The sequence below is a fragment of the Halichoerus grypus genome, chromosome 12 (assembly GCF_964656455.1).
Source record: "Halichoerus grypus chromosome 12, mHalGry1.hap1.1, whole genome shotgun sequence".
Taxonomy (NCBI): Eukaryota; Metazoa; Chordata; class Mammalia; order Carnivora; family Phocidae; genus Halichoerus; species Halichoerus grypus.
In genome coordinates, this window is record NC_135723.1 from 65,589,613 (window position 1) to 65,605,352 (window position 15,740).

A 15,740-nucleotide genomic window follows, 5' to 3' on the forward strand; every position below is an offset into this window, starting at 1 on the left:
AAAATGACCTGCCTGAGTAAGGTAATAGGGAATTATAAAAATGAGGCAGATATAAACCTCAAATTATATTATTCAAGCTACTTCCACTGCTAATGAAATTAAGACTTCCATCTGAACTGTAGGCAATTTGGTTATGGAATGTTATATTCTCAGAACAGAACCTATACAACTGGCTCTATTTCTATTTCTTTAATTCTAACGGAATCGCAGAGCAATTTGAAAAAGCAGAACAAACCTCCTAGCTGAGCAGGAGAGCTAGAAGACGTTAAGTAATGATATTGACTGCTTTAGTTTAACAATAGAAAGCACCCAGACAAAGGAAATCCACCCACAGCCGAGGGACATGTTCAACAGGCATTTTGACCTCAAGACTGTAAAATGAGGAGCCAAGGCAAGCCCCAGAAAGGTTTATCCTCAAAACTGAATTCAGGGTGAGTCAGGTCCATCTTAGTTATTGTTTGTGTATGAGAACAGAGAGTAAGAAAGAAGCAATAATGAGAAAGACGCCTAATCAGACTTAGAGATCCTTACTTTTTAAGTTTTCTCTAGGATAGTCCATTCTACTGAATAACATTATGTTCAACTATTTTGAGAGGCGCCTGGGTGGCTCAGTCGTTAAGCATCTGCCTTTGGCTCAGGTCATGATCTCGGGGTCCTGGGATCGAGCCCCGCATCGGGCTCCCTGCTCCGGGGGAAGCCTGCTTCTCCCTCTCCCACTCCCCCTGCCTGTGTTCCTTCTCTTGCTGTCTCTGTCAAATAAATAAATAAAATCTTTAAAAAAAAAAAAAAAGTTCAACTATTTTGATATTTACATCTCTAGCAAATAAACCTAAACTAGATCAAAGTCTGAAACTACTCAAGTAAAAGTGGCCTTCTTGAGAGGTATCTTCACGCCTCCAGGGCTATTACCCAAATTACAGAATAATTATTTCACACTACAGGCCAATTTCAGGATCTGAAAATGTAAAGTCATGAAGTGATGACAAATGGCATATCAGAACATAATTCACAATTATCTATATACACTATCAACATGAACTGATGCACTTTCCAGTTCCTACACCAAGTCCTAAACCAATTATCAATACCATTCAAAGTTAAACAAAACTCCAAAAGAGTTCAATTCCACATCTGAGGTTTTTAGTGATGGCACTGTAAAGTTTTGCATAAATATGGCAACTGCCCTATTTCCTAACTGGAAGACACCTTCCCCTCCGTAGCCCATTATGGATCTGTAATCTTTTTAAAAGTACTATATTACATTGAGAATCATCAAAGCAACATTACCTCTGAAATAATAGGTTTAAAAAAAAAAAACAGCTATCATCTTGTCTGCTTAAAACTGTTATCAACTCTTTAAGAAAAATGTCCCCAGAGGCGCCTGGGTGGCTCAGTTGGTTAAGCACCTTCGGCTCAGGTCATCATCAGGAGTCCCGCATCGTGCTCAGCAGGAAGTCTGCTTCTCCCTCTGAGCCTCCCCCTCTCCTGCTCTCTCTCATTCTCTCTCTCTCAAATAACAAAATCTTTAAAAAAAAAAAAAAGAAAGAAAGAAAGAAAAATGTCATTGTCACTGTGAACCTTTTCTTAAAACAGCTACACATTCCCTTACCTTCCCTTCTGAGATGACCATTCCCTCCCTATGCTCGTACAGCATTCAGTACACCCCTCTTGTGTAACACCAGTCACATAATATTACAGCTTTTTACTTACATATCTGTATGCCCCACTAGACCTGAGCTTCAGAAGAGCAAAGGAATCATCATCACCTTCATGCATAACATATAGACACCCAAATGCCAGGTCAATAAAATCCTAATTAAATAAATAAATGAAGCCCAAGAAAATATGCTTTGGTGGGAAAGGGTATATTTGCTGTGGGTTTATTGACAGATGGAAAATTGAATTTAAAATATTCATGTGGAGATTATCTGTATTAAGTCAAATCAGTACCTGACCATAAAGCTAAAATCTTAAGACTATACACACTCTTGCAGAGTTTAGCCAGAATTCTGTTAACAGCAGTAGACATGTGACCTATTTTAGAGATCCTAAAAGGACAACTTCAAATCTCCATTATTTCCCTCCAGCAGCTCCTATTTACTTTCCTAGAAGCCACTGCCCACAGGGACCAAGGCCCTCCACCCGCCCTTGGCCCATCAGACCCAGTTAGAGCAGTATTGACCAGAGCCATCACTTTTCTACTCCTTACTGGGGAACACTTGCTTCTACAAGGCACTGGAACCGTACTCTGCTTCCAAATCATCCACCTCCACCAGGCAGATGTGCCAAGAATCAGGCATAAGAAATAATCTCTGTTAAACACCAAATAGCACTTAAGACACCTAAACACAGAATTAGTGTTAAGCAGTCTTTGTGGGTGCTCATAAGAACCCAAACTTCCCTCATAATATATTAATATAATATTGCCTATATTACAAAATGTTCTCTGTTCTAAATAACCATCTAACTTTTAGTACTCCAATTCCTATACTGAAGACTACCTATGGGGTATCATGAAACAGTCGGTGTGTTCAACAACTAAAACACTTTAAATCAGTTCTCATGTGATAAGTAAGTTAGAATGTAAGCCTGTCAAATCTAATAACCACAAGAAGTTTTCAGTGAAGTTCTAAGACAACAAACACATGGTCCTCACCCCCAGTTCCACACACTCTCATTAACTAGAAATGAACTTCAATATTACAATTCACTTGGAGGGGCGCCTGGGTGGCTCAGTGGGTTAAGCATCTGCCTTCAGCTCGGGTCATGATCCCAGGGTCCTGGGATCGAGCCCCTCATTGGGCTCCCTGCTCAGTGGGGAATCTGCTTCTCCCTCTCCCTCTGCAGCACCCCCTGCTTGTGCACACACTCTCTCTGTCAAATAAATAAATAAAATCTTAAAAAAAAAAATACAGTTCACTTGGAAATGACTTGCTGGAAGAGAAGAGAAAAGTCAGGTTTGCCACAGTTAAACCTGGAAGTGTGTGTACAAGCAGCAGGTGGGTTAGGGAGACACAGTGCAGCAAAGTTTGCAACTGATCTGTCCTCCAGCAGCCAACTGATCCATATGGGTACTAGAGATTAGTACTAGGAGGGCAGAACTCCTGCCAAAAACTGGCTTCTTCTGGGTGCAGGTAAGGCAAATGGGTTTCACAACACTCTTCTCTTAGATACTTTTTGAAAAAGAAAAAGTTTTAGAGAAGTGGTAACTCTTGGTCTAACATACTGCAAACCAAGTCCCTTTTAGTTTAATCATACAATATAAAGATCTCACATAAGCACATACTTGAGCATATATCTAAATGTAAATGTATAAACACACATTATAGAGAGAGAGAGAGAGACACACACACACACTTAGATATATGCTCAAGTATATACTTACATACTTAGGAATGGTATTCAGGTTATGTTATAAATAGTACTATGTAAGTCTATGACTTTCAATTCTGATTATTCCAAAAAGCTATTTTCCACCTTGAAAATATGTAAAATGAATCATATGCAATAGGAAATCTTCCGTAAAGGAGAAAACTTTAAAACAAATTTGTTACCCCTTGTGTAAATCTTAACTTTCAAACCAAAGATCTAAAAAAAATGAGGGTTCCATCTAGTTTGTTCCAAGTACTTAAATACCTCAGGGTTTTTAGTTCCTCTACTAAAAATATTTGTATCAAAAGTACTGACAAACAAATAAGGCCAACTAAGAGTTGTTTTTCTAAACCTCCTGTTTTTGCAATAACTGCCCTATTTCTGTAGTTCTTCTAGAAGTCTCAATGCCTAACTAAAGCAATAAAAGCTTTAATATAGGTTGCAGGGTTTATCTTTTTTTTTTTTTTTAAGGATCCATCTGTCTCTCCCATATTAAGCCGATGACTTAAGTCCAATGAAAATGGTCCTTTTTTATGCCTATCAATTCTTATGTCCCTTGATATTTTTGTAGACAGTACTCTTACTAATTAACTGAACCTCATGAGGAAGATATTAATGATGGTTGAGACCCTCAAGAGACACACACACACCTCGGAACTCAAAATACTTCGCAGTCTAGCAAGAGACCTATTTGATTCAAGAGGGGAGGGGATGAACAGAGAGACGGGAGTGCATGGCACGAAAAGTTGCTGACCAGAGCAGCTGCGCCCAGCTTTTAGACACTTACTGGTTTGCTAGGGTACACGTTAGATAGATGTGTTTTTAGTTTCCCCACGGTCCAGTTCAAGAAGCAGCTAATAGTCTGGTCACTGTATTTCTGATTCGGTGCTTTAATGATGAGGGTCACAGGAATCTCCATCCCATTTTGGTCCATGGTGCCCCCGAGTTGAACAGAGTCAAGAGGAGCAGCCCCAAATGAGCCGAGGTGGTAACTGCCGGCGCGACTGGTACAGGGACGGCAGCAAGTAGGTTCTTAATATTCCGTGTCCAAGTCAGTCACAAGTGCATCGGGCGATACAAGGGCCATTGCCGGTACCAAGGATGATGGACAGTGGCGGCGGCGGGGTCCGGGGACCCGGCCGTGGGTGCAGCTTTCCCCGCCAGGTCCGGGCTCCGCCGGGCTCTGGACTGCGGAGAGAGGCCGGGAGGAAAAGAGAGAAAGCAATGATAAGGGAGGGAGTCACCGCCCCGCCCCCGCCGCGACCCCCAAGCTGAAACGCAACAAGGCCCCTACGCGACGGCCCTGCCAAGCGGGCCAGAGAAGGGGCCGAGCCGTTCAGGGCGACCCGCCGGGGCAGGGGTACCTGAAAGAGGGCCGCGGAGCCCGCCACCGCCGCCCTCCGCGCCCGGGTAGGGCCGCCGACCGCACAGTCCTGCCGGGCGTCCTCCGCGGCGGCCGCTCCCTTCCTGCTGCTCGGCGGCGGCCACGGCCCGGCCCCGGGTCTCGCGAGGCGGCGCGGTGGCCGCCGGAGAAGTTGGCCAAAGGGCGCGGCCCGCTCTCCGCCTGACCCCTCGGGCAGGACACGGCAGCGCGGCGCAGGACAGGGCGCGGCAGAGGCGGCGGCAGGTGGCAGGAGGGCGGGGACTAGAAGCCCAGGCTCCCGGCGCGAGCGCGCTCGTTTTGTTGTTGTTATGAGGGAGGTCTGGGTCCCCTTTAAGCCGGAAGGCGCAGGACGGAAGTGCGTCACGCGCGGCCCGCCCCGGCGCCGGGCTCAGGCGGTCCAGCAGGAGCCGACCGCCGCGCCCCGACCGCCCAGGGGACCGCCGGCTGAGTTCCGGGTCGCCGCGAAGCCGCTGGGCTGTGCTGGAGCCCACCTGGCCTGACCGCTCGCTCGGTCCCGTCCCCCAGCCGCGCTCAGGCCTCACCACTAGCTGAGCTGGCGCTAGCACATCCTGTTTTGACCACACCCTGAAGATTTGAGAAGTGTTCCTTCATCCTAAGAGTTTCTCTGCAAAAGTTAGTGTCCTTCCAGATGCTGAATCAAACTTCCGCTCCAAATGTCTTGTGTCGAGTGTCTGCAAAGCTCGGTACCAGGAGCTTTGGCGGAGAGACCATGGGCTACACTGCGTAAGGAGCAAAGGCTTTCAGTGAGACCTGAGGTCTGCCTCTACTTTCCGTGTCACCCTGGCTATCCTTTCTGAGCCTCAGTTTAGTTCTCCAAACGGTAATGGCTAACTGCGTGTTGATGAGCAAATGAGCCACGTATGTAAGCCATCTGGTACAGTTCAGGCATATGACAGTCTCTCAAATGTTAATTTCCATCTCTTTCCTCTTCGTCTTCACAGAAGTCGGCAAGTGCTTACTGAGCCCCTACTGTGTGTTTAGTTCAGTGGGAGATGAAGAGGGATGGTAGTGTTATTTTTCTGTTTTACGGCTTAGGCGTAGAACGCAAAGGTTATGTTCACTGCCCAAAACTGACTTATTCTCCATTTTCTGCACGGGTTTGGGGGTCAGTACAGCAAATTAGACGTGCATTTTCACGGGCTTCCACTTACGGGAGAAGGCAAGCAGGTAATATAGAGAGCTAGTCTTTTTCCCTCTCGCCTTCAGAAGGGTTAGTGAAGGTTAGCTACCATTGAGTTAGTGACCAAGGGAAATTCTTCCTCTCTATAGGTAATGCAGCAGGATCCCTTACACCCTGACTTCTTTCACCTCCTTCTTTGTGGTAGGACATCTATATCTGAGCCATACCCTCTAAATGCTCTTCAGAAATAAGAGTGAGGCCCCCTTTATTTTTTTGTCTTGTACTGAGGACAGCTTGCTATGACTCGGGTTTTCTGTAGCAGACCCTGGTCTCTTTCTACCTAGTATTTAGTCATCCTAATGGAACTTTAACTTAATTCTAGCTGAAAATACTTTTTCAGACTCCTGTACATCTAGGGGTAGCCCATTTGACCCAGTTCCAGCCAATAAGACAAAAGTTGAAGTTGCTACTGGCCCTTTCAAGGAAGGACATGCACATGTTCTGCAGGCCAGAGCTCATCCTGTCCTACACCTGTTGTTCTTGCTTGAGGAATATGCCAGAGGTGCAGCAGCCATAGTTCAGTCATGAAGCAACAAACAGAACAGAGGCCTGCATTCCAAGGCTGGCAGAGCAGAACAATTGAAAGAGGCTAGATCCTTTATGGCATCATTGTGCGACCATGTAAGTCCTAAGCTGTCTGCCCTAAGACTTCTTTTTTGTCCATTTCCTGTTTGAGCCAGGAAGTTTCCACAACCATCACCACCTAACCCTACAACTCTTGTCACTTATGCTCATGACTCAGACTGAGTAATGTGGTCATCTCCCTTGGTACTGTGAAATGTACATTTTTAGTGAGATATACATTAATAATTACTAATATTAAGGCAGAATGTGCATTTCACTATTTAAAGCAGAGGTTCACTAGTATGGACAAAAACATTTAAAAATGTAATGAACATTCAAGAGACTGAAATATATGGTTATAAGGATGATATAGACAAAAATGATTTTTTTTAATTTTGCAGCCACCTGATTTAAGTGCCTAGAAATGCTTTTTTTTTTTAAAGATTTAATTTATTTATTTGACAGAGAGAGACACAGCAAGAGAGGGAACACAAGCAGGGGGAGTGGGAGAGGGAGAAGCAGGCTTCCCGCGGAGCAGGGAGCCCAACGCGGGGCTCCATCCCAGGACCCTGGGATCATGACCCAAGCCGAAGGCAGGCGCTAAACCGACTGAGCCACCCAGGCACCCCTAGAAATGCTTTTGATGCTGTTGAATTTGGCCATAATAAATGATACTAGAATGTGATCCCATTTTTGTTAAGTATATGTGTGTATAGAACATCGTATGAAAGGGTGGTCCCCAAAATATGGATAGTGTTTACCTTGGAATTTGGGGTAGAAAAAATTGTTAGTATTGAGGAGAAGCAACACTGCAGTTACTTAAAGGCTTCTATGAGCATTGAGCTGCCTATTTAGATCATTGTACATGTTACAGATAAATGGAAATGTGAAAGAACAATTGCATATTTCAGTTACCATTATTGCTTAAAGGCAGCCTCCAATGAGAATACTTAAGGGTGTGATGCTAATAGATAATAAAGGATTTGTGGTGGTTAAGACTAAATCTACTTGAACAATATTAACTATTCAGTACACATAATCTTAGTAGCTAATTCAGTAGTTCAGGGTGACTTCTGCCCATGAGGTAACTTTGTTAACAAAGTAAAGCAAATCTAAAAGAAAATTATTTGTAAATCATATGAGTTGATTTCCAGTATTTGTGGGACTTTTTCCAATTCTTTTCATCTTTGGGGTGGAAAGGAGGATAGCTAGAAAAGCATATATTGATTCGTTCTGTGAGATTCCAGTTTCTTCTAAAAATCTAAAGAAAATAAAGTGCTTGTTACTGAACTTTTCTTAACTGAAATTTGGAATATCTTCCAGGAAGGTAAAATACTTTATGATGTTGAATAATACAGTTTGTGGTGTTTTGATATTTTGTTGTTTTTTTTTTTTAAATAATCTTGAGAGGAAAGACTTTAGTCAAGTGATGATCTTGCATTTGCAAATTTCAAAGATGATGTTGGCCATCTGGTTTCTGATTCCTTCTATTTCTACTTACACCAAACTTGTCTTTTTTTTTTAAACACTGTGCCACAAAGTATCTAATCAAATCTTAATCAAGTTCATTGTTTAAAAACAATGAAATCCTACACTTAAAGCCTAGGAAAATTAGCTCATTTCAACACTACACTTTCAAAATCTTAATGGGTCCCAGATGTTTGATTATAAACCATATTGTGGAAATGGAAGGAAGAAAACCACACATGCATTAAATGCCAAATGGGTGATTTGAGGGATGTGTCATCTAATGAGTTCTCAGAACAGCCCTGAGAGGTAGTGAGGACAGTGAAGTGCAGAAATGCTAAATGTCTTGCCCAAAGTCACACAGCTAGTTCTGATTCCTCTATAATGCAGACTCTTCCCACTACACTGAACTTTCCTATTTAAATATATTCATATATACCAAGACACATTCAGGAGGAGAAGGCTTTCAGGAACATCTTAGAAGTTATCTAGATCAGTTTTCCAACTACTGCCAGAATCACCATATCTCTGAAGGGTAGTCAGCCAACTTTGGCTTGAACCATTCCAAGGAGAAGGAACACTGTTGTTTTCACTACAGCATGACCTGTTGTGAAACAGCCATGGTTATTATAAGTGAATTAAAATCTGCCTTCCTATTATTTGTCATTAGGCAACTTTTCTCCTCTTGATGAATCTAAAATATGTTTACTCTTATATCACGTGCCAGCCCTTCAAATGAATAAATGCTCTCTATGATTTCTCCAGACTAAAAAATCCCAGATCCTTCAATCATCCTCAAGAATAGTTTCCAGATCACCCAGAATACTGACTCACTTTGGACACAGTAGTTTGTATACCCCTCATCAATTATGGTGACTGCAATAAGCATTTAGACACATGATTTCCCTAGAACAGTCTTCATAAGGACACATCTGTATTTCTATTAATTTGTGTATTAGTAGAAATCTTCATAAGCTGGTTTAGCAGTTGGATTTCTGCTTTTCAGAAACTGTATATTTAGTCAATACTTAGAGTGACCATTTGGCTAAGACTGAAGTCTTATAATTCAATCTAGTGACTTACTTATGACAGTCCTTGGAGAAAATTGTAGCCAAATAACATCTCACTGACTTCCTTAGGTGACCAGAGAAGCAGGGAGGGGCAAATCCCTTATACTTTTCACCCTTTAGAGAATTTTGACCTAAATGTATGGATTGTCTATTGCTGCAAAACAATATACACCCAAAACTGTGGGTCAGAATTTTGGGAACAGGTTAGCTAGTGGTTTTAGTTTGAGTCTCTCATGAAATTGTAGCCAAGATTTCAGCTGGCATTCAGTTATCTGAAGGCATTATTGGGACTGACTGGAGGTCCTTCTTCCAAAGTGGTTCACTTGTAAGGCTGACAACCTGGACTGGTTCTTAGTGTGAAATCTCACTTCCTACCCATGTAGGTCTCTTCACGTCACTGCTTGAGTGTCCTCACAACATGGCAGCAGGATTCCCCCAGAATGAGAGGTCCAAGAGACAAAAGCAGAAGCAGGAATGCCTTTCATCTCGGACATCACACCTTTTCACCTCCATGGTGCTCTCTTAGTCACCGAAACCAGCCCTGAGTCAGCATGGGAGGAGAGTACATACAAGCATGAATACCAGGAGGTAAGGACCGTCAGTCTCATATTAGAAGCCAGCTACTGTAATGTACCTTACCAAAGCATAACAGGTCATAATAGACACCCCATTCGTTCTATATACAGCCATCCAAGTCCAAATCCCAATCATAGTCTTGTTGTTTCACAACTGCTTGCCTTTCCTCTGACATTCTCTCTCTCCCCAGAGATCTTTGACCAATTTCCTCACTCCCAAATTAGAACCATCCTTAACACTATCGGCTCTATTTCTCAAATGTTTATAAATGTGTATCTTCGTTACTAAAAGCAAACATAGCTGAATTTGGGGATATTACATTTGCTATTCTACATTCAAACAAAGTTAAGAATAATCACTAAATTGAACTGGAGAATAGTCATTAGGCCTTACCCGTGGCCTAATCTCTTAATCCGGGTTCGGAGATATACCTTGAATCGTCTATAGAACTGTGCACTTATGTACACGTGTGCATTTATCCAGAGGAAGAGTCCATGGTTTTTATCAGCTCCTCGAAGGGGCCATTTATAGTGCCTTTCAGAGCCCCCAATAAAATCCAGTCCTCATTGTAAGGTTTTTCCAGTTAAAGGAAATGGGTTATTGAACCAATTATCAAGTTTTTGCCTCAAAAATCCAAAAATACTCTTCACTGCCTGCTTTGTGATAATAGAGATAAACCCTAAATAGTTCTCCTTCTCTAGCTGTCAGGAAACTAAGCTTTGTCAGTAGGGGGCACTGGAGGGACACTGGAGGAAGAAGAGCTATCTACCTGTGTAGTGTCATATGCTCCTTTAGGTAGGCTCTCGCAGCACACCTGACTTCTGCAGCTCCGGGTTCCCGCAGTGCCCAGAGGCCTGCTCTGTGTAGCAATCCCCACAAGCCCTCTCCGACAACTTTGCAGGCAACCCTCATGAACAGCTTCACAAGCAGCCTCACAATGGAGACCACCAATACAACACCCTCCAGAAACAACTGCCCCTCACACCCCTTAGGCAGCCTTGCACCTTCAGCAAACCCCTCTGAACTCAAATGAGCCATAGTCGCTGGACTTCTTTAACAAGAGTCAATCTCAGGCCTAAGCAGTTAGACGATCCCTATATCTGGTCTTCCTATATTCTTTAGAATTCTGTTTGCTCCTACTAACCAACTTTTTATCATTCCAATTCCCTGTTACAAGGAATAATTCTTTATATTTAACCTCCATGTTCAAAATATTGTTTGATTTCTCTCTTGATTGGACCCTGATATACAGAATTGGCATCAGTAGTGGTCCCAGGAGATAAACATACAAAGAATTTAAGAATTGCTTTGGTCATGCCCTTTGGCTGAGCTCCTCCCAGTGGGAAAAGAGATAAGGGCATTACAATTAAACTATCCCTTGTGGTTGATTGTGATGACATGCCGACTATAGCAAGGGATTGCTCAAGTGTTGATGCACTTGATCATTATGGCAGTTAAGATGACCATCAGGACAGTGGTATGATTCTTCTGAGTGCACTTTAGCACTTATCAAAAGAAAATGACAAGCTCATCTTTGAACTCCCAGTTCCAGTCACAGTAGAAGACCAGAATGCTTCCATGATAGCTATAGAAGAATCTTTTAGTTCTTGCAGACACAGGGATTATACTGATGAAAATCAAGCACAAAATTTTAAGAGTTGCTAAATTATAGCAATAATTGAATTCACATCAGATTTTTCACTTTAAAGTTAGTGTATCGAATGGGAAAGAACGGGACCCTGCCATTGGAACGGGGACATCTGCTTAGACCCAGATGAAACTGACAGTCTTGAAACTACAAGTCATTCTAGGCTCCTCAGTTAGTGAAAGTAGCCTGCCCTCAGGAGACTAGCCTCATTGCTTAAAAACTCTATGATAATCTCATCTGGGGCAGATTGCTAAAAGAGGATGTTTATTCTCCTCAAGGCCCACCATAACCATCCCCTATTGCCTATTGTATCCTCTAGACTTACAGCTAGGGTTAAATCTCAGCATGTTTCATGGGAACAGGTACACACCATGACCCAGGAAGAAATAGCTTACACACCAAAATAATGGCAAGCCTTTGGTAACCTGTATCAGCAGAAATTGGGAACATGCATGGCAGTATATTCTAAGAGTGTTAGACTGAGAAGGGTGAGATATAACACGAGATTGGGACAAATTATTCAATATGAGTGTACTTACTAGAGATCCCAGAGTTAATGTGCTAGTTCATAAAACTGAAGGTGGCTCTCACAATTTATTGATTGACTGACTGAAAGTTGGACTCAACCATGACCTACATTTAATACAGCTGAGATACCAGAGCTTTCCTGGCATGATGTAGATAAAGGAATCCAAGGACCTAGGGAAGATAGGAATGTTAAACTCTATCCTGTGTTACCTTCACACCCACCCACCCCCTCCGACGTTCCATGAGAAGACCCAGAAGGCACCCACTTCACTAAGGTATTGAGAAACACATTAGTGAGAGGAGCACCCACATGCTTGTAAAGCTCTGTGGTTGCTCTTGTTTGTAGAGCAAGTATGGCTGAAAGGGGTGCTGCTACTGAGATGAACTCCCTAGTTATGGTGCCAAATGGGAGACAGCACCCTGAAAGGATGGGAAAGTTTTCTAGGACACGGTATGGTTTGAATCAGAGACCATTATATGCAGAGAGGCACGTGGATTCTTAGCTCAACTGCAAAGATACTTAATGTCCACCATTTACATAATAATAATTGTGCTAGTCACTATTGCAGAGGACTCGAAGAATAGTAAGATGTACTCGTCTTCGAGGAGTTTGCAACTTAGTAGGAAAAAATAAGAAGCACACAAATGTCTATAAGACACAATAGGTAAGGGGGTGCCCCAGGCCCTTCTGCACCCCAGCCAGTTCATGCCTCAGCCAAAAGCGGAAGAGGAAAGGAAGGGAACATATGTGATCTGTCATATCAAAGTGGGCTGGGGGCAATTTGCAAAAGGCAAACAGTAATTTGACATGATTTTTTCCTTTCCTCCGCCTTTTCCAACTTTTCCTCCCATTTCCCCTAGATTATGAGTTCATTAAAACCCCGTCCACTGCCTTTCCCCAGGCCCAACTGAGACTCTTTCAGTTCAGCCACTAGGGAGCTGAGAAGATGGACCCCACACTACCAGGCATGCATGCCTACCTCCCTCTTATTAATGCCTCTTTTTCACTGTGCCACTCTTAAGGATGACCTCAATCCCTTTCTTCACACTCTACCATCTCTCCCATTTCACTTCCAATAAGTATGGCAATTTCATTCTGTTGGTAGTGGCTTCCTAGTTAATTGTGTTAAGATTCTGAGGCCAGATCTAGGATCAGCAGAATAATTGATTGGTTTGACTGACTAAGGGAAAGAGGGTATGGCAGCTAAGTCAAGTATTTCAAACACTATACACTAGAAACCCATTTCATTCACTCATTCATTCATTCATTCTATGCATTTTCACACTCCAAAGATTTTGTACTTCTTATCTTGAAAAGTAGTTCCAAAAACATGTATAACAGTTTTTAAATGGTTATAAAAGTGGTCAGGGGTGGGGTGCTTGGGTGGCTCAGTCAGTTTAGCATCTGACTCTTGATTTCAGCTCAGGTCCTGATTTCAGGGTCATCAGGGAGTCTGCTTGTCTCCCTCTGCCCCTCCCCCGGCTCACACGCACACTTTCTCTCTAAAATAAATCTTAAAAAAAAAAAAGTGGTCAGGGGAAAGGCCATAGTTCTTGAGAAAAATCTTGGCTGAATTCATATTTTTTACCCTTCTTAGTTTCTTTGTGCATTTCTCTTCATGACTCCCTATGGTTTGTCAAGTAGGTGGAGTCTTTGAAACAGCAAGCTAGCTTTAAGAAAATTTGTTAAATTCCAGGCTTTACAGAGTATAGGACAGCTTCTTGAGTATAGTCTATGCAACACTCATTCTTAAAGAATGCAGGATTTTATCTCCCTGATGGGATTTATGTTTCACAACTTTGATGTTGCCCAGTGCAAAATGCTCAGTTCTGTTGCAAGACTTTGTAACTAAAATCACTTAAGAATGGAATAAGGCAACTTACCTTTGGTAGAGTGTTTATTACAAATGTGGAGTGTGCTAGGTGCTTTTGTACAGTGATCTCTTTGAATCCCCTCAAGATAAACGCTGAGCCCCCATTTTCAAACTTGCCCCGTTCTTAGATGCTTTTTTTGTGCTTCCATGTGAAATCTATCACATTTACCATGTGACAATTATCTCTGATAAGTGTGTTCTTTCCCTTGACTGTGAGCTCCCTGAGGCTAGATATCCTGCTGTAACCATTTTTTATCACTGTTGCCCAGCACAATTCCTATTGCATAACAACAATAAATATTATCAAGTAAATGATAAAACTCATTTTACAGAGAAGGGAGAAGAGCTGTAGAGAAGCTAAGTAATTTGCCCAAAGTCACCCAGTTAATAATTGATAGAGCCGTTGATAAAAAAGTCCATTAATTATATGGCACTTCCTATTTGTTCCTATTTAATAGCACTTCTAGCTTCTGATTCTGTAGGATTTTTGTGTAACTATCCATATGCTCTTTCATGTGTCTGATTATAGACAGTAGAGTGTCTGGTAGAACTACAGGGTAGATATCTGGGTCAGTAAGGAGCTATACCATGAGATTAGCAAAAAGACTACAGAATTGTCACAGAGACAAAGTTCAGAAGTGATGCGGGGACATGACTCTTCATACATCTGCTGAGAATCTGAGGTAGCTAAAAGCAGCATCCCTGATTAACTATAAACTTGTTTGTTATCTACCCAGAAAAACAGAGAAAACAACCATAGGAATTTCAGCATTATACCTAATTCTTATCTCTTATACACTTCATTCTGTCATTTAATGATTGACCAGACCACAGGCATTTTTCTGATAACTCCCTTGCCAAACTCAATATTTTAATTTGTTATTTCTTATTTTACATGTAACTGGAATCTCCTATGGTTATTATATGCTTGTAGCCTTTTTATTTTGTGTCTATGAAAGCCATTCCTTGGTTAACACAACAATCTTCTATTCACTCTTACCCCAAAGTACAGCTTATAGAGTAACGCTTCAGGAAGGGAAAAGTTTGAGGCACTCCCTAAAAACCACCCACATTTGTGAGGATGCCAAGGAATTAATGAAAATAAATAAACTTAAAGAAGGAAGAGAGTGTTCTGCATAGTTTAGTACTTTGTCTCAGATTCATGTGAGACATGATCTTTGCTCCCCACCAGTTATGTATTGGTTCTCCAGTTTTTTCAAAATTCCTTTAGAAGCCTCCATTGGGGTACATGGTTTCATTTTGACTTATTATTAACAGAAACCATTTTTAGATTGCTATTTTATAGAAATATCATAGAAAAAAAACATATCAGCTATGATTTTTTTATTAAAAACTTATTTTTTAACTTTATAAGAAATTTTAGTCTGATTTTTATAATCTCACTGTTAGCAACTATCATTATCTTTTATGTTCCAATTTTCATTATGTATGTATGCATATTTATAATGAATCCATGAATATGTATAGTTTTATAAGGTTGTAATAATAGTATACATCCACTATTTTATTTTTTTTTAATTTTTTTTATTGTTATGTTAATCCCCATACATTACATCATTAGTTTTAGATATAGTGTTCCATGATTCATTGTTTGTGCATAACACTACATCCACTATTTTAGAAATGACTTTTTTCACTTAAAGGTGTTTTTGTAAATTCTTTTTATTTCTATTTGATTACTTTTTTATTTTACAAAGTCATATTATCAGTGCTGGAGTTTCAAAATATAATGCTGTATTAACATGCCATAATTTTAGTTAGTTGTTTCTCAAATGATAGGTGAGTTCACAATTTTTCATTAATAAAAATAATACTCCTATAAATATGTTGGTAAGCTTAGCCCTTATTCTTGAAACATATTGCTAGGAGAATGATTACTAAGTCAAAGGAGCTGAGCATTTTGTCACTCTTGATATTCATTGACCATTATATTTTTAAATCAGTTGAAGTAAAGCTTGAAATGAAAGTAAGAATTTGGCATTATTTTATTTTTAACTTGCTTTAATTCAGCTGTAGTATAAAATGTATAGTCATC

General features: G+C 41.3%; 1 protein-coding gene and 1 long non-coding RNA gene across 3 annotated transcripts in view; one reads left to right on the forward strand and one right to left on the reverse strand.

The window, feature by feature from the left end:
- HERPUD2 (HERPUD family member 2) overlaps positions 1-5,037 on the reverse strand; it is a 30,096-nt gene extending 25,059 nt beyond the window's left edge. The window contains exons 1-2 of the mRNA XM_036101071.2: positions 4,737-5,037; positions 4,160-4,560 (exon numbers count right to left, since the gene is read on the reverse strand). Of these exons, the coding sequence (XP_035956964.2) occupies positions 4,160-4,306 (147 nt within the window). The 5' untranslated portion in view covers positions 4,307-4,560; positions 4,737-5,037. The remainder of the gene's footprint in view (positions 1-4,159; positions 4,561-4,736) is intronic.
- Positions 5,038-5,108: 71 nt separating this feature from the next.
- LOC144379584 (uncharacterized) overlaps positions 5,109-15,740 on the forward strand; it is an 86,516-nt gene continuing 75,884 nt past the window's right edge. For both annotated transcript variants that reach the window (XR_013442816.1, XR_013442814.1), the window contains exons 1-2: positions 5,109-5,532; positions 9,442-9,646. This is a non-coding gene — a long non-coding RNA (uncharacterized LOC144379584). The remainder of the gene's footprint in view (positions 5,533-9,441; positions 9,647-15,740) is intronic.